This window comes from Anabrus simplex, chromosome 1 (assembly GCF_040414725.1).
Source record: "Anabrus simplex isolate iqAnaSimp1 chromosome 1, ASM4041472v1, whole genome shotgun sequence".
In the NCBI taxonomy this organism is placed as follows: Eukaryota; Metazoa; Arthropoda; class Insecta; order Orthoptera; family Tettigoniidae; genus Anabrus; species Anabrus simplex.
Genome location: NC_090265.1, coordinates 134,933,514 through 134,958,360, shown reverse-complemented (window position 1 = coordinate 134,958,360; position 24,847 = coordinate 134,933,514). Strand labels below are relative to the sequence as shown.

Here is a 24,847-nt window from a genome sequence, read left to right as displayed (position 1 = left end):
TTTATCCATGCAACATTTCAGTTAAGTATGACGGTTTCGGAGAAACAAAAGTAAAGACAACTGAACCATAATCATTTAAAGACGTAAAAGTATAACACAATCATTTTAATAATAATAATAATAATAATAATAATAATAATAATAATAATAATAGTAATAATAATAGCATTACTTCCCGCTAACTACTATTACGGTTTTCAGGGACGCTGGGGTGCCAGAATTTTGTCACACAGGAGTTTTTTTCAGGTGGCAATATATATAACGACACGAGGCTTACATTTTTGAGCACCTTTAAAAACCACCGGATTGAGCCACGATCGAACCTGCCAACTTGAGCTCAGAAGGCCAGCACTTCTGCCGTCTGAGCCACTCAGCCCAGTTATTCTTTCATGACTTGTTTATGTATTGAATATATGTGGACTAGCGAACCATAATTATTTTAATAACAGAACATAGAATGTTAAATTATATTACACCATAATGATGTGTCCAAGTACAATTTGACAATATCGGGAATCCGAATTAAATTGTTAGGTATGAAGATACCATTCAATAAGGTACCCTCCCAGTTAACATTGCATGCAAGCAATATAAATATTGCATTTAGCAATATTGTATTCAGATTTGAATCAGATTTTGCTTTGTATGACAAACACTTGTCCGCTTCTGTGTTGTAGTGGTTAGTGTGTTTAGCTGCCATCCCTGAAGGTCCGGGCCCCAGGGGCTCTGAACTTTGGAGCGTGGGTTGGCGACCACGGGGCCCTCAGCTGAGTCCTGGCACTGCTTCTACTTACTTGTGCCAGGCTCCTCACCTTCATCTATCCTATCCGACCTCTCTTGGTCAACTCTTGTTCTTTTCCGACCCCGACGCTATTAGGTTTGCGAGGGCTAGGGAGTCTTTCATTTTCACGCCCTTCGTGGCCCTTGTCTTCCTTTGGCCGATATCTTCATTTTTCGAAGTGTCGGATCCCTTCCATTTTCCCCCTGTGAGTGGGGGCGGTAGAATAACACCCACGGTATCCCCTGCCTGTCGTAAGAGGCGACTAATAGGGGCCCCAGGGGCTCAGAAATTTGGAGCGTGGGTTGGCGACCACGGGGTCCCCAGTTGAGTCCTGGCATTGCTTCCACTTACTTGTGCCAGGCTTCTCACTTTCATCTATCCTATCCGACCTCTCTTGGTCAACTCTTGTTCTTTTCCGACCCCGACGCTATTAGGTTTGCAAGGGCTAGGGAGTCTTTCATTTTCACGCCCTTCGTGGCCCTTGCCTTTCTTTGACCGATATCTTCATTTTTCGAAGTGTCGGATCCCTTCCACTTTTCCCTCTGATTAGTGTTATATAGAGGATGGTTGCCTAGTTGTACTTCCTCTTAAAACAATAATCACCACCACCACCACCCTTCCATTTTTCCCTTCTGATTAGTGTTATATAGAGGATGGTTGCCTAGTTGTACTTCCTCTTAAAACAATAATCACCACCACCACCACCACCACCACCTGAAGGTCCGGGTTCGATTCCCGGTTCTGCAACGAAATTTGAAAAGTGGTACGAGGGCTAGAACGGGGTCCACTCAGCCTCGGGAGGTCAACTGAGCAGAAGGGGTTCAATTCCCACCTCATTCATACTCGAAGTGGTTTTCCGTGGTTTCGCACTTCTCCTCCGAGTAAATGCCGGGTTGGTACCTAACTTAAGGCCACGGCCACTTCCTTTCGTTGCTGTCTATCCCTTCCAATCAACCCCCCTCCCGCCCCCTGTTCAGCATAGAAGGTGGGGCCGTCTGGGCGAAGTACTGGTCCACCTTCCTAGTTTCATCCCCGACTGGTTGGCTGAATGGCTAGCGTACTGGCCTTCGGTTCAGAGGGTCCCGGGTTGGATTCCCGGCCGGGTCGGGGATTTTAACCTTCATTGGTTAATTCCAGTGGCTCTGGGGCTGGGTGTTTATGCTGTCCCCAACATCTCTGCAACTCACACACCACACATAACACTATCCTCCACCACATTAACACGCAGTTACCTACACATGGCAGATGCCGCCCACCCTCATCGGAGGGTCTGCCTTACAAGGGCTGCACCCGGCTAGAAATAGCCACACGAAATTAAATTTATGCCCCGACCCAAAGTCTTACATTCCAGGTCACTGCCCTTGAGGCTGTAGAGGCGGAATACTTCGCTTAGAGGGAAAAACAAACCCTGGAACGGTAAACGGATTAAGAAGGAAAGAAATGACAAAGACTTTAAAAGTCTCCACGATGTGAAAATATGGTAAAATTTGAATTTTATGAGACAGGCTACTCCAAATACCCTCTTAACTGGTTTGATAATCCTGCTTTTTTTCTTTTTAATTCGAAATCCGGTCCATTCAGCCTACGTGATTACAATTGAGGAGCTATCTGACGGTGAGATGGCGGCCACGATCTAGAAAGCCAAGAATAACTACCGAGAGTATTCGTCGACCTGACCAGCCATCACCTCATAATCTGCAGGCCTTCGGGCTGAACAGAGCTCGGTTGGTATGCCAAAGGCACTTTGCTGCGATAGCGCCATGGGATTGTGTAAGTAATTCATTACTGTGAGCAGGACGACTGAACTCGTATTTCTTTCATTCGCTGTTCATTTAGTTTTAATTTCCTAAATTCACCAAAATATCCTTTTCATACCTATCGTCATACTCAAAGATTTAATTCGGATTTCTGATGTTGATTTTGGCTAAAGTTGCACATTCATTATGCTGGAAGGGGTCTGACTCTTAAGGTAGGCCTATCGGCCAAAGAAAGACTAGGGCCACGAAGGGTGTGAATATGAAAGACTCCCTAGACCTCATCAACCTACAGTAATACTACCAAGGGAGGTCTGGGAGGAAAGATAAAAGCGAGGAGCCTGGCACAAGTGAATGGAAGCAATGCCGGACTCAGTGTTCAGGATGAAAGCCCCTGAGCCTCCATTTAGGTCAGACGGGGGATACCGTGGATGTATTCTAATGCCCCCACCCACAGAAGGTATGGAAGTTCGTAGTTTTATTGTCAATTTTTTTGTTTGCTATTTGCTTTACGTCGCACCGACACAGATAGGTCTTATGGTGACGATGGGATAAGAAAGGTCTAGGAGTGGGAAGGAAGCGGCCGTAGCCTTAATTAAGCATTTGCCTGGTGTGAAAATGGGGAACCACGGAAAACCATCTTCAGGGCTGCCGACAGTTGGGCTCGAACCCACTATCTCCCGATTCCATTTTTATTGACAAAGCTTTGGAAAATCTTGATTATTTGCCTCTAGATGTCATGCTGAATACAATGGTAAATTTTAGTCCACGAAGACCAACCGTTCGCTTCATGTAGCGGTAAGTGTTGCACACTGCTCATACGGGACCTCTCAGGCAATGACGTAATTGCAGCGCGGGTATAAATTCAGAGCCGTTTCAGCAGATTGCTTTGTCTTTCTCAAGATGTTGCAGGGTATTGGCGGAAAAATGTTGATGTTTGTAGTGCTCGGGCTGCTTCTCATCGCTACTTCTCCCGGATACAAATTCACCGATAACACGTCCATCAGTAAGTAATTTTCTTGTGATTAGTTCAAATAGAATTTGGTGAAAGGATTGTTTCTTCATAGTCTCAAACTACGATCAGTTACTACTTTTATGGCATCTAATGGTTTTTCTGTGCCTTTGCCGGCGAGATCTAGTGTTTACAATGTCTTCTGGTACGGGCTAGATCAATTTTGTTACTTTCTGTCTCCGTCTTATACTTGGCTTTGACAATATGAAAGTGACCGAGGTATGACGTAAAGCTAATTGTGTCGTAGTAATATTATTCCTTATGCAGCCAGTCCCTGCTATGATTGCTATGTAAATGTTGCTCATAGGGTCGGTGGTGCATGCATTTCAGTGGGTTTGGCAGACTTTTGGCTCAGTGAGGAAAGCAACGGGACACTGCCTCACTCATTTCCCTAGTAAGCCTCTTCAGTGATGCCTAGGCCATCTATGACAGCTAATAGTGGAGATGTTGAGGATCCAACCAGCATTCGGGCTGAGGACTGAACATACATACAATGATTTTTATACAGCAGTACCGCACAGTATTGATAACAGATTCAGTGGAGTTTTATTTGCGCTAAAAGAATATTTAAAAATCGTACACTATTAATCGTACGCAAGTTCGACATCAACTTCACCTGTTAGAGCCTAGTTCCTTCACTGATCATTGTAGACTTGATGCTTTTTCTAGTTCAGTCGAATGGGAAGTTACTTCTGTTGCAAATTCATTTTACGGCCTAGTATAAAATCTCTTCACTATCCTTGTAAGTTTTGTGTGAGGAGGGCCACCCAAATAGGGCTGGAAATGGGAGGGAACGGAGGGTTGCTGCAAGCGGGACATGTGTCGGGGGCCTCCAAGGAGCTCGGAAAGTATTGATGAAATAATTGGAGCTCAGTAAATAATGCTGGCTAAAAGCATTCGCTTACGCTAATTAGCGTACTATTTCATGCAATATTTTTATTTTTTATAACTCTATTATGATTGCTTGTGTTGAACTTCGACAGTTTAAATTCAGATGACTGCTGGTTCAGCTGTTTTGGTTCAGCCAATATTGTCTTGAGTTTTCATCATTACCTTTCTGAGGAAAGGTATGCTAGTAAGTGATTTTCTTACTCTCTCTGTGAGGATATTCAGGATGCTACGAATATCTATATACCGTATTTAAAATTAGAGTTTTGTCTGTACATTGCTCAGAATTGAAAATGTTATTTGTCGTGTCCACAGTAAGAAAGAAATCCCATTTTAAAATTTCCTTCGTCTCTGTATGACTTTATTTACGTATGTATGTATGCATGCGTATAACGAGAAATTGGCTGAACAGAATTTAATGAAAATCGATACATAAAGGAGGGGAATAAGGCACTACAATGGAAGCTACAAATAATTTGATTCCCACTGAGTGAAATGGTAGTTTAGCGCTTGCTTGCTTTCTGTCTTTCTTTCTTAATCCGTTTACCCTCCAGGATTGGTTTTTCTATCGGACTCAGCAAGGGATCCCACCTCTACCGCCTCAAGGCCAGTGTCCTGGAGCGTTAAACTTTGGCTCGGTGGGATAAAACTGAGAAGGAGGACCCGTACCTTGCCCAGGCAGCCTCACCTGCTATGCTGAACAGGGTCCTTGTGGGGGATGGGGAGATTGGAAGGGATAGACAAGGAAGAGGGAAGGAAGCGGCCGTGGGTATAGTCTAAGTTAGGTACTACCCCGGGATTTGCCTGGAGAAGAAGTGGGAAACCAAGGAAAACCATTACGAGGATGGCTGAGGTACGAATCGAACTCCCGTCTACTCAGTTGACCTCCCGAGGCTTGGATTAGACCCCGTTCCAGCCGTCGTACCACTTTTCAAATTTCGTTGCAAAGCCAGGAATCGAACCCGGCCTCCGGGGGTGACAGGTAATCACACTAACCACTACACCACAGAGGCAGACAGGTCTTCAATTTAATTCTCAAATATCTACGTTATTATGGGTCCTATCGATAAATACTACATGGCAAGAGTTATAAACAAATAAATTCCATGGCGCAACAGCCCCGAAGGGCTATGGCCTTCTAAGCGACCGCTGCTCAGCCCGAAGGCCTGCATATTATCAGGTGTCGTGTGTTCAGCACGAAGAATCTTCTCGGCCGTTATTTGTGGCTTCCTAGATCATCACACTGTCAGATAGCTCCTCAATTGTAATCACGTAAGCTGAGTGGACCTCAAACCAGCCCTCCGATACAGGTAAAAATCTTTGACCTGGCCGTTGTCTACGAGATACACAAGGCCGGGAAATACAGCACACTAGACTCGTCCTCGAGATACTTCAGGGCAAGTGCTGCTAGAGTTCTCTTTACTGATCTGTCTCGCCCGCTCATTACAACACGTTCGAATATGAAAAACTATAAAAATTCATTAAAACTAGTAATTTCAGAAGGAAACAAACAGATATGAGATCAAAGATAGACCAAGAGCAATTGTTTGACTTATTTTCTACAACGTATTTCTTATTTATTTATTTATTTATTTATTTATTTATTTATTTATTTATTTATTTATTTATTTATTTATTTATTTATTCACGAAGCACAAGATACAGCTACACTGAGCAAATTTCACTTGCACTGTCAACAGACTATTTAACAAACGTAAAATTTCATAATAAAACATAAGAAACATAACAAAATATAACAAGATCAGGTACACAGCCTACTAATAACAACTGTCCAAATCGAAAACCGTGAGAATGTCCATGTTCATAGCCAAGTCGTCGTGGGTCAAGATGGCGGTATAATCCCTTCGCATCAACTTATCTTTAAGGTATTATTTACACACCTCTCGAATACACTTTTATTTGATGCTAGATCAAGCTCTTGTCTCTTATTAATATTGTTAAAGAGTGTTGGGAGGCGGATTAGGAAAGATCGTTGAAGTATTGCGTGCTGAGTGTGGGGAATGTGGAGAAGGTCTTTGGTTCTGGTGGAGCGGGAAGGAACACGGAGAGAGAAGAGTGAGACAAGATGTTCCGAGCGGTAATGTCCATTTAAGATCCCGTGAAGGAATCTCAGATCAGCTACCTGTCGCCTGATGTGCAGCGGTGACATATTAATTGCCATTAATACCTGCTGCGTAGACACATTTCTGAGCTTGGGGTTTCTGTTCCTAACAATTGCAGCAAAGAAGGACACTGCTCTGTCTAACTGCTTAGTATTGGAGGGGGAGGCCTTTGTCCAAATCGGAGAGCAGTAGTTTAAGAGAGGTTGAATGATCATGAGGAAGAAGTTACGAAGAGCAATGGGGTCAGAAATTTCTGTGAAGCGATAGAGAATGCCTAGTAATTTCATAGCCTTGATTGTATATGTTTCTATATGGGTCTTAAATTGTAATTTTGTATCGAATATTACACCTAGGTCACGCTGTTGCGTAACCACGGTGATGGGCTTGTCGAGTAGGTAATATGATGTCGGTAGAGGAGATTTACGTAGTGTTATGGTCATGTGGCTGCATTTTTGTGGATTGGGGATAAGTTTCCAAGTACGGCACCAGTTCGAGAGGGCGTTAAGTGAGGACTGTAGCAGAGCTGCATCTGCTGGATTCCTGATCTCCCTAAATATCTTGCAGTCGTCAGCAAAGAGTAGGGTATTCGCTGTTTCGTTGAGTTCGGACGGCAGATCGTCCATAAACAAAGAAAACAGCAAGGCCAAGAATACTGCCTTGTGGAACACCGGAGGTGACTGGTAACCATGAGGATGAAGTGCCTGATATTACCACTCTCTGCCAACGGTTATGTAGGAAGCCAGCAAGAAGGGTCAGAAGACTGCCATGTATATTAAATCGTTCGGAGATTTTATAGAGCAACAGAGTATGGTCTACAGAATCGAAAGCCTTACAATATGCTTAAACGAAATAAGCAATTCACGAAAGAAGCAGAGAAATCTTATAGCGAGTTTGTCACTTCTTACCGATTCCTTTAATTATGCCTCAGAGTATCCGATAAGCGGATCGAGATTGCGGTCATAAATAACTTTGGTTTTAATCGCCCTTTCACCAATTATCAGCGATCCAATCTTTTCCTCCGCACATCTGATATTTTGACATTCATATTGGAGCCGCTGTTTGGTGAGCGAAGTTATGCTCGTTACGCAAATATTTAGCGTCGTTTCACCGTATTTCCCTTTTTTCTTCCCGTAAAATTAAATTTGCCTTCGCCTCTGTGGTGTAGTGGTTAGTGTGATTAGCTGTCACCTCCGGAGGTCCGGGTTCGATTCCCGGCCCTGCCACAAAATTTGAAAAGTGGTACCGTACGAGGGCTGGAATGGTGTCCAGGATTCTAACCATTTCTGCCTTAGTATGATGTGCTCTCCATCTAAAAGCTGACTGGATCCCTAACAGATAGGCCTACACCATCAGGTATCATAGCATTTGTCCTTAGGTGAGAAGCCAGTGGAAAGTGGAAATGGAACTTGAGTATCATAACTTCTTAGAGGTTCACAAGTGGCCGAGTCGCCGGTCATTGACATCATTGTCGTTGCTTCTTCTTTTTCTTCAGGGATGGCTGGATAGCCTACATCTTGACCCACTGCCCCATTCATGTAGTATCAAGATGAGTGTCTGGTAACCTGTATGGCTTCAGTTTATGTAAAGTGTGTGTCCATGCTCCAACCCTTACACCAGGATTTGAATCCTCTATAATTGAATAGGGAATCGAACCAGCACAAAACAGATGGAAGCTTACTGCATATACAGCTCCTAGACCTTGTAAGTTAAGGACTAAGAAAAACTGTTTTCCTTCTCTGCTACCAGGTGCACAGTAACTCCAGTTCTGTCCTTGAAAGCCGGTCTGTAGCCTATGATGACAATTGCTCAATTGAGGAGTGCTCAATCGAAGGTCGAAGCTCTGGATTGTTCATTTGCAAAGATGCTTTCATTACAGCAGCACTTCTTAGTGTGTATATAGTATTTTGAATACGTATTAGCTTGTCAGGTGTGACACTTCCAACATCTGTTATAAGGTAAGATTTCATTGTATTGTTTAATATTACATTGTATTGTATATACAGTATTTGAAGCAGGGAGTCCAAGAGTGTGTGCTGCATGCACGTTTGCTGGTGGAAAGGCAAACACATTGGTCAAGTGTTGAAAATAAAGCCCTGTATTATCAACCCATTATGACGAAGGGTCAGATAATCTCATTGTTTTTGTTCATTGAAAGCTACAAATTAGTTCAATCAGTCCACATTAAAACTGGCCCAACAACAATTTTCTTACTAATTTACTATTAATAATGAGTTGTAATTTATTTGCTAATGTTACAGAGAGAGTTCTTGTTCTCGACCATGTAAGGTGCAGTGAGTTCAGCACCTTTTGCCCTAATGGATATTCGTGCATTTACTGGGAAGAATACTGTCCATCACAGCCTTGTAGACTCTTCCCATTTTGCCGTTTGACTCCAGGTAAGAACATCACTTCAAACGTAACAACTCAATCTTAATAGGTCACATCTGTATTAAGTACCTATAAATTAAATTCCAAATTTTTGGCTAATACCGTACTTCATTTTTATCTCAGAAGAAATGGTCAATTCTGGTTCAGTTTTAAGTTTGTTATGTTCATCACCATCTCCTATGCTTTAAAGCATAGTAGATGTCAATTATTGCTCAGGTGATTGACATGAAGCTTGGTATTTGAGCAGAAGGCATACTGGGGAGAAAACTAGTATACAAAGTACTGGTACTGCATTATTCTTACATAAAGGGAACAATAATGGATTATAGAGGAAACTTATATGTCCATTTTGTGCTTATTTCTGTAATTGTTCTTCTTTTTCCTCTTCTTCCACTGTTTTTCTCTCACTCTGGTGGAGAAATGTGTATGAACTGCATCACACATGAGGAATTGGTCCTACTTTATAGCTGGTTGACCTTCCTAATCCCACCAACCCTATGTGGAGGGATGTATTCATTGCTGTATGTTTCTGTGATGTTTGGTAGTGTAGTGTAGTGTGTTGTGTGTGTATGTATGAAGAGGAGTATGTTGGGACAAAAACAAACGTCAACCTCTGAATCAGAGAAATTAACCAGATGCAGCTAAAATCCGTGACTCACAATCAGCCCGGAACCGAACCCAGCACCCTCTGAACCAAAAGCATTGACGATGACCATTCAGCCAAGGAGCCAGACTTATTTCAACAATTTATATACTGGTACTAGTAAAAAAAAAAGAATTAGGGCAATATGTTTTGAAAACTTCTGTTCATTCTTTTGTAGTAGAGCAAAACATAACCAATATATCCACAAGAAACCATTCCTTACACATTTCTTTCGAAGAACTGGGAAATTTATTGAACAATTCCTTCGATAAATTATTCCAATCCCTTTTTCCTTGTCCTATAAATGAATAGTTGCTCCAATTTGTCCTCTTGAATTCCACATTTACTTATCTTCATATTATGATATTTTCTAATTGTAAAAGCTCCACTCAAGCTTATCATCTACTAATGTCATTCCATACCATCTCCACTGACAGCTTACAGCATGCTACTTAGTTAAGCATCTTGTCTCCTTTCTCCCAAGTCTTCCCAGCCCAAAGTTTGTAGCATTTCTGTAACACTACTCTTTTGTCGGCAATCACCAAGAACAAATTGGGGTGTTTTCCTTTGGATATTTTCCAGTTTTTGTCATCTTGGTGTGTGTCCCTTGAACAGGAACAATATTCTAATTGAGAGACTTGTACACCCTCTCCTTTATATCCTTACTACAACCCTTAAATACCCTCCTAAACATGTGAAGAGATCTGTAGGCCCTATCCTTTCTTTACAAACTCATTAATATGATTACATCAATGAAGATCATTTCTTATATAAATACCTAGATACTTACAGTGTTTCTCATGAGGTACTATCACCCCATCAGCATAGTAATTAAAACTGAAAGGACTTTTTCTCTTGGTGAAATAACTTGACTTTTCATCCATTTTCATCATACCATTGTCTGCTGTCCATCTCACAACATTATCAAGGTCTTTCTGTAGATCCTTGCAATCCTGTAAGTTATTTATACTCTATACAGTACCGGTATAACATCATCTGGTAATAGCTGAATCTGTGATCCCCATTCTTTATTCATATCATTTGTGTGTTTGAGTCATCAGTCCATAGACTGGTTTGATGCAGCTCTCCATGCCACCTTATCCTGTGCTAACCTTTTCATTTCTATTCATACCTTGGTCTACCCCTACTGTTCTTACCACCTACACTTCCTTCAAAAACCAACTGAACAAGTCCTGGGTGTCTTAAGATGTGTCCTATCATTCTATCTCTTCTTCTCGTCAAATTTAGCCAAATCGATCTCCTCTCACCAATTCGATTCAGTATCTCTTCATTCGTGATTCGATCTATCCATCTCACCTTCAGTATTCGTCTGTAACACCACATTTAAAAAGCTTCTATTCTCTTTCTTTCTGAGCTAGTTATCGTCCATGTTTCACTTCCATACAATGCCACGCTCCACACAAAAGTCTTCAGAAACATCTTTCTAATTCCGATATCAATGTTTGAAGTGAGCAAATTTCTTTTCTTAAGAAAGTTCTTCCTTGCTTGTGCTAGTCTGCATTTTATGTCCTCCTTACTTCTGCCATCGTTAATTATTTTACTACCCAAGTAACAATATTCATCTACTTCCTTTAAGGCTTCGTTTCCTAATCTAATATTTCCTACATCACCTGCCTTCGTTCGACTGCACTCCATTACTTTTGTTTTGGACTTATTAATTTTCATCTTGTACTCCTTACCCAAGACTTCATCCATACCATTCAGCAACTTCTCGAGATCTTCTGCAGTCTCAGATAAAATAACAATATCATCGGCAAATCTCAAGGTTTTGATTTCCTCTCCTTGGACTGTGATTCCCTTTCCAGATTTCTCTTTGATTTCCTTTACTGCCTGTTCTATGTAAACATTGAAAAGAAGAGGGGACAAACTGCAGCCTTGCCTCACTCCTTTCTGGATTGCTGCTTCTTATTCAAAGCCCTCGATTCTTATCACTGCAGACTAATTTTTATACAGGTTGTAGATAATTCTTCGTTCTCGGTATCTGATCCCTATCACCTTCAGAATCATAAATAGCTTGTTCCAATCAACATTATCGAATGCCATGTATGTGGGCTTGTCCTTCTTGATTCGATCCTCTAAGATCAGACGTAAAGTCAGGATTGCTTCACGTGTTCCTACATTTCTTCTGAAGCCAAATTGATCTTCTCCCAACTCAGCTTCAACTTGTTTTTCCATTCTTCTGTAAATAATACGTGTTAAAACTTTTCAGGCATGAGATACTAAACTAATGGTGCGGTAGTTTTCACACCTGTCAGCACTGGCTTTCTTGGGAATAGGTATAACAACATTCTGCCGAAAATCAGATGGGACTTCTCCTGTCTCATACATCCTGCACACTAAATGAAATAACCTTACCATGCTGGTTTCTCCTAAGGCAGTCAGTAATTCAGAGGGAATATCATCAATTCCAGGTGCCTTTTTCCTATTTAGGTCACTCACAGCTCTGTCAAACTCTGACCTCAAATTTGGGTCTCCCATTTCATCAGCATCAACAGCCTCTTCATGTTCCAGAAACAAATTATCTACATCTTTACCTTGATGCAACTGTTGGATATGCTCCTGCCATCTTTCTGCTTTGTCTTCTTTCCCTAGACTCTTTATCTGAGCTCTTAATATTCATACACCTAGATTTCCTTTCTCCAAAGGTTTCCTTGATTTTCCTGTATGCAGCATCTACTTTTCCCAGGACCATACAGCCTTCGACATCCTTGAACTTCTCCTTCAGCCATTCTTCCTTACCTGTCCTGCACTTTCTATCCACTTGATTCTTTAATCGCCTGTATTCTTTTTTGCCCTCTTCATTTCTAGCATTCTTATATTTTCGTCATTCATCAATCAGGTCTAGTATCTCCTGAGTTATCCACTGATTCTTAGTTGATCTTTTCTTCCTTCCTAACATTTCTTCAGCAGCCCTACTGACTTCATTTTTCATGACTCTCCACTCTTCCTCTATTGTGTTTTCTTCAGCCTTTTCATTTAGTCCTTGTGCAACATGTTCCTTGAAACAATCCCTCACACTCTTTTCTTTCAACTTGTCTAGATCCCATCTTTTTGCATTCTTTCCTTTCTTCAATTTCTTCAACTTCAGATGGCATTTCATGACCAACATGTTGTGGTCAGAGTCCACTTCTGCTCCTGGGAAAGTTTTGCAATCCAACACCTGGTTTCTGAATCTCTGCCTAATCATAATGAAGTCTATTTGATACCTTCCAGTGTCTCCAGGTCTCGTCCACATATACAGCCGTCGTTTGTGGTGTTTGAACCAAGTATTGGCAAGGACTAAATTATAATCTGTGCAGAATTCAACCAGCCGACTTCCTCTTTCATTCCTTTGTCCCAATCCAAATTCTCCTACTGTACTACCTTCTCTTCCTTGGCCTACCACTGCATTCCAGTCTCCCATCACAATTAGATTCTCGTCACCTTTTACATATTGTATTAAATCTTCTACCTCCTCATATATTCTTTCAATTTCTTCATCATCCGCTGAACTAGTGGGCATATAGACCTGCACTATTGTGGTGGGGATTGGTTTGGTGTTTATCTTGACGACAATAGTTCTTTCACTATGCTGGTCATAGTAGCTTATCCGCTGCCCTATTTTCTTATTCATTATTAAACCAACTCCTGCATTTCCCCTGTTTGATTTCGTGTTGATAATTCGGTAGTCGCCTGATCAAAAATCCTGTTCTTCCTGCCAACGTACTTCACTTATACCAACTACATCTAACTTTAGCCTATCCATCTCCCTTTTCAGATTCTCTAACCTACCACAACGATTCAAACTTCTAACATTCCACGCTCCGACTCGCAGAATGTCAGTATCCATCTTGCTGATGATCGCCCCCTCTCGTGTAGTCCCCACCCGGAGATCCGAATGGGGGACTAGCTTACCTCCGGAATATTTTACCCGGGAGGAAGCCATCATCAGTACATCATTCGTACAGAGAGAGCTGCATGTCCTCGGGAGGTAGTTACGGCTGTAGTTTCCCGTTGCTTTCAGCTGTGTAGCAGTATCAACACAGCTAAGCCATGTTGAGTATTATTACAAGGCCTTTGCTGGCGAGATGTAGTGTTTACAGTTCACTATGTCTTCTGGTATGGGCTATATCAAATTTGTTACTTTCATTGACCTGTCTCAATCTCATCCTTGACTTTGATAATATGAAAGTGACTGAGATATGAGTGATGCTAGTAATACTATTCTTTATGCAGTCAGTCCCTGTTATGAATGGTGTGAAAATATCACTCATAGGGTCAGTTGGTGCATGCATTTCAGTGGGCTTGGCAGACTGACATGTAATAGCAATGGCTGGCTCGGTGAGGAAAGCAATGGGAACTACCACACTCCTCATTTCCCTAGTACTCCTCTTCAGTGATGCCTGGGCTATTTATGACAGCTGTTGGCAGAGTTGCAGAGGATCAAACCAGCCTTTGGGCTGAATACCCAACATACCCAACATATCATTTATATATATAAAAAGCCATAAATGTCCAATAATACTGCCCAATGGAACTTCCCACTTAATCATTACGGGAGCATATAATGCTTCACCTACTCTAATTATCTGAGTTGCATTTTCTAGAAATTTAGCCTTTCATTCAACCACTTTTTAGTCTATTCCAATAGCCCTCATATTCATCAGCGGTCTCCCATGATCTACCCTATCAAAAGCCTTGGGTAGGTCAATAGGGATACAGACCATTTGACCTCCTGATTCTAAATTATCTGCTATATCTTGCTGGAATCCTCATATACACATTCCCCTTAGACATTAATGATTCTTGGAATATCCTCTTTGGAACCTGTTTCTACCTTAAAGTCCTACTTATACATACACTTTCATTTTTCACTAAAACTTTCCCTAAACCCTCACTGCCTTCTATCAAAGCAGTTAGTAATTTTACGAACACGTCCATTATAATAAAGAGGAGCATACATGCAACACACGCCAAGCTGACTGGCTTGTAATTATTGGTTTTATGTTTATCACTCTTTCCCTTATACATTGTGGCTACTATTACAACTCTCCATTCATTTATTATAGCTTCCTCATGCAAACAGGAATCAAATATTTCAGATATGGCACTATATCCCAACCCATTGCCTTTAGTATACCCCCAGAAATCTTATCAATCCCAGCTGCTTATCTAGCTTTCAATTTTTGTACCTATTTATAAATATCTTTATCATAGGCAAATTTCAGTAATTCAGCAGTATTTGTTACCTCCTCTACCTGAACATTATCTTTCTATCCAACTACTTTCATATACTGCTGACACAGCAAGACATGGATAAACTAACTTAAGCCAGCGATGATATATGTTCTTTCAATACCTTGACTTTTAACAACTTGCCCTGTGCATGATTTCACACAACATCCCACACAGCACAAGTCAAGATTTTCCTAACTCATAACATAGTATGACAATGTCTAAATCAACATGATCCATTTTAATTAGAGCCCAAGTTGTGCCCTATTTTACAATCAACAAAAGACTTTTAGACAAGGACTTGATATTTTAGCCTTTACATAATTTTATCCATTTCTTGTTATGTGATACCTTTATCTTTTAGTTTTAAATTATGTCTAAGGTATAGCTGATATGTCCATGATTTTAATTAAATTGATGTTTGTATTGTAAGGGGAACTCTCTTATGTAGAGACTTATCAAGAAGAGATTTCTCACAATTCACCCTCTAAACGGGTCATAAAGGAGTTTATATGGAGAAACGTTATTTAATATGGACATTTATTTATTTATTTATTTATTTATTTATTTATTTATTTATTTATTTATTTATTTGATTGATTTATTTATTTGTTATGGCTTCTTTCATATGGTGAAGTTAGGGCACCCGGCCCTCTCTTACACTCAACCACAATACAACAAATAATATTAAGGCTGCCTATTACTAATTATACTACTTATACTATTTCCTAATTAAGCTTAAGTTACACACCCACACAATATGCAGCTTATTAGCTCATTAGCTCGTTACTTCAGTCCTCTTTTCTTTCTCACATAGACACTTGCACACACACTTACAATTTACACACTTATCAACTACCCTTATGTTTACATTATATAAAATTAACAGAACCATTTTTAATTTTTCAATTACCAATCACACACACATACACGCTTCAATCAGTTACTCTCAACAGGAAGTCTCGGCAAGTTATTTTAAATTTGAGGAAAGATTCGATGCCCCTGACACTTACTGGCAGGGAATTCCAAAGCCTGGAACCGGTTACAATAAAAGAATTATTATACACAGGAGAGTGGTGAAGAGGAATAGCCAGAGTGGAGCCTGAGCGAGTGTTACAGTTATGGAAGGAAGGGAGGAAGTGAAGTTTAGATGAAATATACTGGGGAGAGTTACTATGCAGAAGTTTGTGTATTAAAACAAGTATATCATATTCACGTCTTTTATCAGGTTTTAACCAGTTCAGTGCTTGATAGTAAGGAGTAATATGCACATCATACCTTAGGTTAAAAATTAATCTATTAATTTATTAATCAATTCATAATACGCTGCAATTTCCTAGTTTGTTCTTTAGTAGCGTCTACCAAGATTACGTCACAGTGGTCAAAGATAGGAAGAATTAGGGTCTGTGTTAGTCTTTGCCACATATTTAGTGGTATAATGTCTTTATTAAATTTCAGTGGGTGTAGAGTAGCAAACACCTTCTGACCTACGTTTTTGATATGTTCTGTCCAATTTAGAGTTTCAGTCAGAGTCACCCCAAGATTTCTCACTGTTTTCCTGTTTGGGATTGTGCTATTATTTATTTATAGATGAGGAATGATCGAATCGTTAATCTTGTGTAGGAGCTTCTGGGAACCGATAATGATAGCTTGCGATTTTGATGGATTTATGAGAAGTCTGTCTGCGAGAGCATATTCACTGAGTTGTTTCATGTCATCATTTATACATTTTACTCTGTTTGGTAATTCACTTAAACTGCAATGGTAATATATTTGGAGATCATCGGCAAATAGGTGATAATTGCACGTTTTTAGAGAAGATGAAATGTCATTGACATACAATGTAAAAAGCAATGGGCCTAAAATACTACCCTGTGGCGTGCCCACTTTCCCCTTATGCCATTCTGAATTTTTTTCGCGAGTTATCACCCGCTGCCTCCGATCTTTCAAATATGACATAAAAAACTTCAGTACTAACGGGTCAAACGAGTAAGATTCCATTTTCTTAATTAATAGCTGTAAGTCTATTGTATCAAACGCACCACTGAAATCCAGTAGCGTTAGTACTGTAACTTGTCGTTGTTCCATAGATAGTCTGATGTCTTCTGTCACTTTAAGGAGAGCCGTGGCAGTGCTGTATCCTTTCTTAAAGCCCGATTGTAATGGGTCAAGGAGAGAATAGTTATTTAAATATTTCTGTACTTGATCATACACAAGTCTTTCCAAAGCCTTAGAAAGCGCTGGAAGAATAGAAACTGGACAATAGTCAGAGGTCAGTTTAGGATAGTTTTTTCTTAGGCACTGGGATGACATTAGCTTGTTTCCAGAGTACAGGAAAGTTCCATTTCTGAGACAGTAATTGAATATTTGTGTGATAATCGGGAGGATAGCGCCTATTATGTTATGTATGAAATGCATAGAGATGTCATCTACTCCTATTGCTCTAGATTTAATAGACTATAGTATTTTTTTAATTTGGTTGCTAGTGACCTCTTGGAAAGAAAATTGAGGACGGTTAAGTGGAGGGATAGGTGATTTATTTGTATTTAATTCTGCCTGATTAATTGGTTTAAATGCGATTCGTTCTTCAGAGAAATATGTAATAAGCTCGTCTAGGGGAACAGTTGGTTCTCGTTGCTGTTGATGGCCTTTTACAATACCAAGTGAGCAAGTTCTTTCCAGGAATTCCTTGCATTCAGTTTACCTGATAATACATGATAATAAGCTTTAGGGCTTTGCCATGTTAAGAAAGCAAGGTGAAATTCTTCTCTTTTGCAGAGAACTTTGCTCTCTGTTCACAAGGAAGTTGAGATTTTCTTCTGAAGACATGAAGCAAAATTCCCTGTGAATGTAAATAATTTCTCCTATATTTCTTGACATGGCAAAGCCCAAATTTATAATCATGTCTACAATTATGGAACATGAAAGCATCAATCTAAATATTATTGAACATATCTATTGTCTTAAATCTTGGTAAAACAAGAACAAAATGTAAATAATTAAACACGTATCAACCTTTTACCATTGTATTGTAAATTAATTGCTAGAACAGAGAAAATGCATAATATTCCTGTATTGTAGGCTACGGAACATGAATATTAACGCATATTGAAAATCTTTGCTCAGGTCTCTGCACATATTTTCCATGTGTTTCTTTCTCTGTTTAGCCTTGTCTACTGCCCTTCTGTTCAAGTATTGCTTTTTTCAGAGGTCAGAAAGTGGAATGAAGAATGCCGTGAGATAGGATGCTCAGCAGAGGCCTGTTTCTTGAGGCAGAGACGTGATTGCGATTTCATGCCTTGTGACTTTTTTGCTGACTGTGTTTATACCGAAGGTAAGACCTTAAAATTCTATAATGCTATAAAATATTAATAAACCAATAATTTTGAAATTCAGTTACCAACAATCAAATGTAATACCATAATGATTTAACTCTTCAATTATGATATTTTGTAATAAAGTTATATATTTTCCTTAAAAACACATAATTTGCATTAAATTTTAATACTGAATCCAGTGATTTTCAGCATAATACACAAAAGGTTTTATTTGAAACCGGGTAGTCCTTTAAATGTGTAACTCTCTGCCAGCGTTCAGGACAAAATGAAGGGTAAATTTTTGCAGTGGTTTCTTCTTTCAATGCTCTATTTTCATTCCTTCTTTTAAAAAAATTATTTATGTAAAACTGTGAAGAACTCACTTTTACATGAGTTTCATTTCTCTTTCGCCCTCTTCCTGCTTTGTGGATGAGAATGTATTTCCATGACAGCACCAACATAAAAAATTATGTCATTGAAAAAATGTTGATCTATTTGACAAGAGTGATCTTGTTGCTTGAATAGGGCTTTCAGATCATGGTCAGCAGCCCCTTTTCTTCATAATATATGTAAGTGAAGCTTATATTTATTATTATATGTATTAAATTAAATTAAATGTCCTATGGCTTTTAGTGCCGGGATATCCCACGACCGGTTCGGCTTGCCAGGTGCAGGTCTTTCTGTTTGACTCCCGTAAGTGACCTGCGCGTCATGATGAGGATGAAATAATGATGAAGACAACACATACACCCAGCCCCCATGCCGTAGGAATTAACCAATTAAGGTTAAAATCCCCGACCTGGCTGGGAATCGAACCCGGGACCCTCTGAGCCAAAGGCCAGCACGCTGACCATTCAGCCAATTAGTCGGACATTATATGTATTGACGTGATGTATCTAAAAGTGTGTGTTAGGGTTGCCAACCATCTGGATATAAACTTCTTTCTGGACTCTGTATTGTCTGGAATTATTTTTAGGTGAGGAATTTTAAATTAAATTCTATCAAACAAGTCTAAAACACATTTCAGTAAATTATGTTGCAAGCAACAAAGCTTAACAATAGTCAATAGTAATTAACGATTTCCATTTCTTTCTCTTAGGTCACAGGTGAATGTGAAAAACTGAAGTTTGTAAAGGACAAGTTATGTCTTAAATGATCTAACAATGTTTCAGTAGCAGATTGTCTCAATTTGATTAATATTCTACATGATTTTTAGGCAGAGTGAATTTGAATATATAACATTCTCTCTTACTTTTACATAAAAATTAGCTCAATTTAGGAAAAAGTGTTAATCTGAGCAGCTGTAAGGAAAGCTAGTAGGTAGTATTTTTTCTGTTCTTCCAGTCAAAAGGTCTAGTATAGTCAGTGAAACTTTTAGCGATACTTCGTTTTATGGGGGTGAGGAGTACAGAGGGAGCTACCCCGGTTCCAGTAATATTGCCAACTGATTGGAAATGAAATCTGAATTGAATCGACAGTATGATCGATCGATATGAATTTTCTAAATCTTTATTATCTTAAGCCAACAACTGTGTCACACAAACATTATATAACATTTCTTAATGTGAATCTTGTTCCTACAAGTACATGAATTCTTTACTGTGTAAACAACAGTACCGTACTAGTGCGTAAAGTGTATGCCAGATGTCTCACGGTGATGCATAATCGATTCATAGTTTGTGTGTCAAAGGTTGCCAATACAAATCTGAAGATAACCGAGGTCTACCGATTCAGCACTAGGGAGATGAAGTGTCACTAAAAGTTTCACATATTATACTTACCTCCCTGTTTGTTAGAAATTCCTGTTGAGTATTTCTTAATATAGGTATCCCTGATAATGTTGCACATTGAGTTTTTGTTGGAAAGGAAAAGAAATAATTATCATTCTTTCCAGCTGAAAGCAAAGCAGTTGATCCAGTTGGTCCAGTTGATCCCTGTCAGAGCTACATCTGCCCCAAAGGATATACCTGCCAGGCTAAAATGGAAAAATGTGCTAAAGAAGAATGTACTGCACAGGTTTCCTGCATTTCTACCCATAGGAAAAGAAAACTAGATGCTCGTAAACACTATGCAATGTAGGATATAAGTATATAAATAAATTCTAACGATTTCTTCAATACTGTAATTTTTGTTAATCAATAAGAATTACTGAATTTTGGCTGGTTAAGTAGCAGATTTTATTATCTTTTTACTTCAGATTCTGATAGATCTCATGGGGAAGCGAGCTTATGTTTTTCACCTCTTGTTCATTTGTTCATCTATGATGGTGCCATTGACAACGTAGAACACCAATCCGTGCATGGAGCATGCGGTATACATGATGCACCTAATAGAAGTTCCCTGTTCCTCATCTTCCCTCAGTTGTTCTACCTGCAGTGACTCGTACCGATTTCTCACAGACACCTGCCCTGAATTTTGATCCTGAATGGAGCCCTTAGCCTGCAATCTCCTTCCCCTTAAAACATTAAACCACCTGTCTCTACAATTCCCCCCTTTCCTTCCCATCCCTCTTTTACACTTACTGTATCCTGTACATTATTTGAGGGAGGCCTACTTTCCTTCCTGTCCTCTGAGAGAATCCTAATTATCTCCCTCAAACTCTCCAACTCCTCTCTCATACTCCTTAATGCCTGGCCACACCCACAGTTCTTACACTTGCACTCCTTAGCTATTATATACCGAATAATGAAAAGAAAAGGAAAAATAAGATAGCTTATTCTGTGCAAAATAAAAATTAAAGGAAAGAAATATTGTCTAGGATAGTTCACAAAGATCACATGACTATAGGTTAATTACGGTAATATAGGCTACTACTACACTACAGTACTACTTAATTGTATGATATTTTATTCCTACAAGACCCTAACTGGATGAAAATTGCTGTTAGTTACTTGAAACAGACAATAATACACAAGAATTACACAATTCTTAACTGTAGTTATGTCTACCTTGATGATGATGTGCTCATTATTGTCTTCTTGTGCTGATCTTTGTAGCATTTCAGAGCAGCACCATGAGACCTCTTGCCTTGGATCTGAACAGTACATCTGAACTTATGACAGATGCTTGGTTCATCTGCTCCATCTTTCTTGTAACATTGTTGAGCAATGACATAATCCATTAGGTGCTAATGTTTGGAGCGTGGATGCATTTGTGTGGTTTTATAATGGTTTGGTAGGCAGAACTGTGTATTGTCTACGAAGAACTCATGCTTATTGTATAGCAGCGGCATCATGTGCTTAAGGGGATTTTGAAAGGCCTATCCGGCCAAAGTTAAATACGAAGGCCATCTGGAAAGTGATATCCGTTTGCACAATCAATACACAGGAGTAAATATTAACAAATATACACATTTTTATTGGAAAGAGCATACTTTACTCTACTTCTCCACATAATCTCCAAGCAAATTTAGGCTTTTGTCATAACGTGGGACAAGTTTCTGTATTCCAGCGTTATAGTCCTCCGCCGCCAGCGTATTGAGATATGTAGTCACGGCTCGTTTAAGTTCTTCATCGCTGTCAAATCTTTTTCCCGCCAGAAAGTCTTTAAGCTTCGTAAAGAGATGAAAATCCGAAGGGGCCAAGTCCGGGATATACGGGGGATGGTTGAAGGTTTCCCACTTGAATTGCTGCAAAAGTTGTGTTACCGCAGCTGCATGAGGCCTGGCATTGTTATGAAGGAGAATGACGCCTGTAGACAATAGACCTCGCCGTCGATTTTGTATTGTTACATGTAATTAGTTACATGTAATTTTGTATTGCCCGCCGTAATTTCTTTAATGTTTCACAATACGCATTAGCATTAGCTGTGTCTCCATGGGCCATAAAATCAATGAGCAGTACACCTCGGCGATCCCAGAAAACGGTTGCTATGAGTTTCCTGGTTGACAGAACTGTCTTGAATTTTTTTGGTTTGGTTGGTGAATGAGCATGATGCCACTCCATTGACTGTCGTTTACTCTTAGGTGATGTATAACAAACCCATGTTTCATCCCTAGTAATGATGCGAGTCAGGAAAGAGTCTCCTTCATCGGAATAACATCCCAGAAACGTCAGTGCTGCAGCCATACACTTGGTTTTGTGCTCCTCTGTAAGCATGTGAGGGACCCACCTTGCACAGATATTTGAATAATGCAGATGGTCTTTGACAATTTCATGAATAATTGTTCGAGACACATTAGGAAAATGTTCACAGAGTTCATCAGTTGTGACGTGCCGATTGTTCCTCACGCATTCGTCTACTGCGCTCAGCAGTTGGTCTGTAATGACAGATGGTCTCCCTGAATGTTCCTTGTCGTGTGTATTTCCCCTCCTCAGGTTGAAGTTGCGACATCAGCGCCGAACAGACGACTCGTCCATCACATTGTCTCCATACACCTCCGTTAATTGGCGATGAATATCACAAGGTCGAATGTTTTGTGCATTCATCATCATCATCAGTTTTCCACTCCAGTTGCCCAGGTGTGGTTAATGAGCACTCTCCACTTCTGGCTGTCCATGTACCACTCTTCTCTCAAGACGACATCCCAGCTGACTCCTCTTGTTCCTATGTCCTCTTTCACTTGGTCCAGCCATTTCTTCCTAGATCTTCCTACCAGTCGTTTTCTGGCCACAACTGTGTGTAGCCATTGTTTTGCTGTCCTATCGTCCATTCATTTGACATGGCCAAACTATTTCAAACGCGCCCTTGTCACTTTTTCATTCAGGGATGGGTACACACCAGCTTCCTCCCTTATTTTTTCATTCCTGACCCTGTCCCTTTTTGTCTTCTGTACCATAGTTCATAGGAACTTCATTTCTGCGGCTTGTAGTTTGTTATCCACTTGTTGGGTTGTTGTGCAGGTTTCTAGGCCATACGTTATTATGGGGGTGAAGTATGATTGGAATAGAATCTCCTTTGATCATTGAATGCAGTTGTTAATCTCATGCTGTATTCTGTTATCACTTGAAATGATGCATCCAAGATATTTATGTTGGTCTACTGTTTCCAGCTGTGTACCTTCCAGCATTATTTTTCCTTTCTTCTTCTGCCTGTTGACAGACATAGTAACAGTTTTCAATGTATTTATTGTTAATCCATGTGCTTTCAAATGTTCATTCCAGGTGTTCAGCCTTTCTTGGACTTCCTTCTCTGTATTTCCCCAAATTACTACATCACCTGCAAATGCAAATGCATTGATGTCCATATTGTTCTTCTGCTTAATTTCTTTCATGACTTCATCCATGACAGTGATAAAAAGTAAGGGTGAAAGGGTACTGCCTTGTTGCACTCCTTTAGTGGTTTGGAACCAATCAGAATTACCGTTTCCTATCTGTACGCAACTGCAGCAGTCTTCGTAAAGCATTTTAACTTTCTGGATAAGCCCTTTGGGTTCATTTTTCTTTCTTAAGCATTCCCTTATAGTCTTCCTTGGAACACTATCAAATGCTTTTTTGAGATCTAAAAACACTGGTGTTAAGTCTTTGCCCTGCTACCAATGCTTTTCTAACAGTATTCTAAGTGCAAATATGAGATCGGTAATTGATCGGTGTTCTCTAAATCCATATTGTTCTTCCTGTAGTTGTGGTTCTATTATTTTCCTTAGCCTTTTTTCAAGTATTTTCTCAAATATTTTCATGCATTAAGAAATTTAATCATGACCCTCACTTCACAACTGCCGGGGTTCTCAATTTGTTTAAACATTTTAAACGATCACAGACACAACACAGGCAATGCTAGCATCACGTAACCTCGCTCACAAGCCACTGATGTGGTCTGACCTTGCCCAGCGACTACCCGAGTCGTCAGCGCTTCATGCAGCGCTAACGGGTACTACTTTCCGAATGGCCCTCGTAAGCCAAATTATCTATGAGACCAATGAAGATAAGACTCTGGAATTTTTTACAGCTGACTTTTGCATAGGCTATTATTTATGTGTGCTGAAGCAGAATTAAGATGTAAGATACAAAGGAACCAAATAATATGAATTTTTTAAAGATGCAATTTTTTACACAAAGTATTTGTAAATTTAAACCCCTAACTTAATGTCTATGCATATCTATGCTATAATTATGCTTCAGTAGGGCAGTAAGATATAATAAAGCAGCTCACAAAGGTTCATGTTTCTATCACAAGTAGTTTCTCAGGCAGTTTAATAATAATTAAAAAATAAATTAATTAAATAATAAATATAAAAATTTGTATGCTGTGATATATATCACTAAATGATGGCAGGGTTTGTCAGACCCCATTTTGGTATCCATGTATGATTTTTATATATATTTCTTCCCCAGCTAACCTGTTCATTTGATGGGAATACTCTCTGTCAGCTTCTCAAAGAAGCATAAGTTACTTAGAAATTTATAGCCTTCAATACAAATTTTTTTTTTTTCGCTACTTGCTTTACGTCGCACCGACGCAGATAAGTCTTATGGCGACGATGGGATAGGAAAGGCCTAGGAATTGGAAGGAACCGGCCGTGGCCTTAATTAAGGTACAGCCCCAGCATTTGCCTGGTGTGAAAATGGGAAACCATGGAAAACCATCTTTAGGGCTGCCAACAGTGGGGTTCAAACCCACTATCTCCCGGATGCAAGCTCATAGCTGCGCGCCCCTAACTGCATGGCCAACTTGTCCGGTCAATACAAATCAAGAAACTGCTATCAAAGGAAACCTCAGAGTTTGTTTCTAAGCTCATTCAGTGAATTTGTGAAATATGTTGGTGTAT

General features: G+C 39.8%; 1 protein-coding gene across 2 annotated transcripts; it reads left to right on the top strand.

Moving 5' to 3' along the window:
• The first annotated feature begins 3,442 nt into the window (after positions 1–3,442).
• On the top strand, positions 3,443–20,241 carry LOC136862925 (uncharacterized). 2 transcript variants are annotated; one of them, XM_067139218.2, is made up of 4 exons: positions 3,443–3,541; positions 8,817–8,954; positions 18,033–18,158; positions 20,036–20,241. In XM_067139218.2, exons 1-4 carry the CDS (start codon positions 3,463–3,465, stop codon positions 20,218–20,220), a joined length of 528 nt encoding a protein of 175 aa, XP_066995319.2. In that variant the 5' UTR covers positions 3,443–3,462; the 3' UTR covers positions 20,221–20,241. The 2 variants fall into 2 exon arrangements, 1 of the variants encoding a protein (XP_066995319.2); XR_010859097.2 differs by lacking the exons at positions 3,443–3,541; positions 8,817–8,954 and adding an exon at positions 17,359–17,487.
• Positions 20,242–24,847: the final 4,606 nt, after the last annotated feature.

Excerpts from the sequence above, each read along its gene's own strand:
- LOC136862925 (XM_067139218.2), top strand. The coding sequence starts at position 3,463 with ATGTTGATGTTTGTAGTGCTCGGGCTGCTTCTCATCGCTACTTCTCCC. Across the intron at positions 8,955-18,032 it reads ATTTTGCCGTTTGACTCCAG|AGGTCAGAAAGTGGAATGAA; the intron begins GTAAGAACATCA and ends TGCTTTTTTCAG. Across the intron at positions 18,159-20,035 it reads TGACTGTGTTTATACCGAAG|CTGAAAGCAAAGCAGTTGAT; the intron begins GTAAGACCTTAA and ends CATTCTTTCCAG.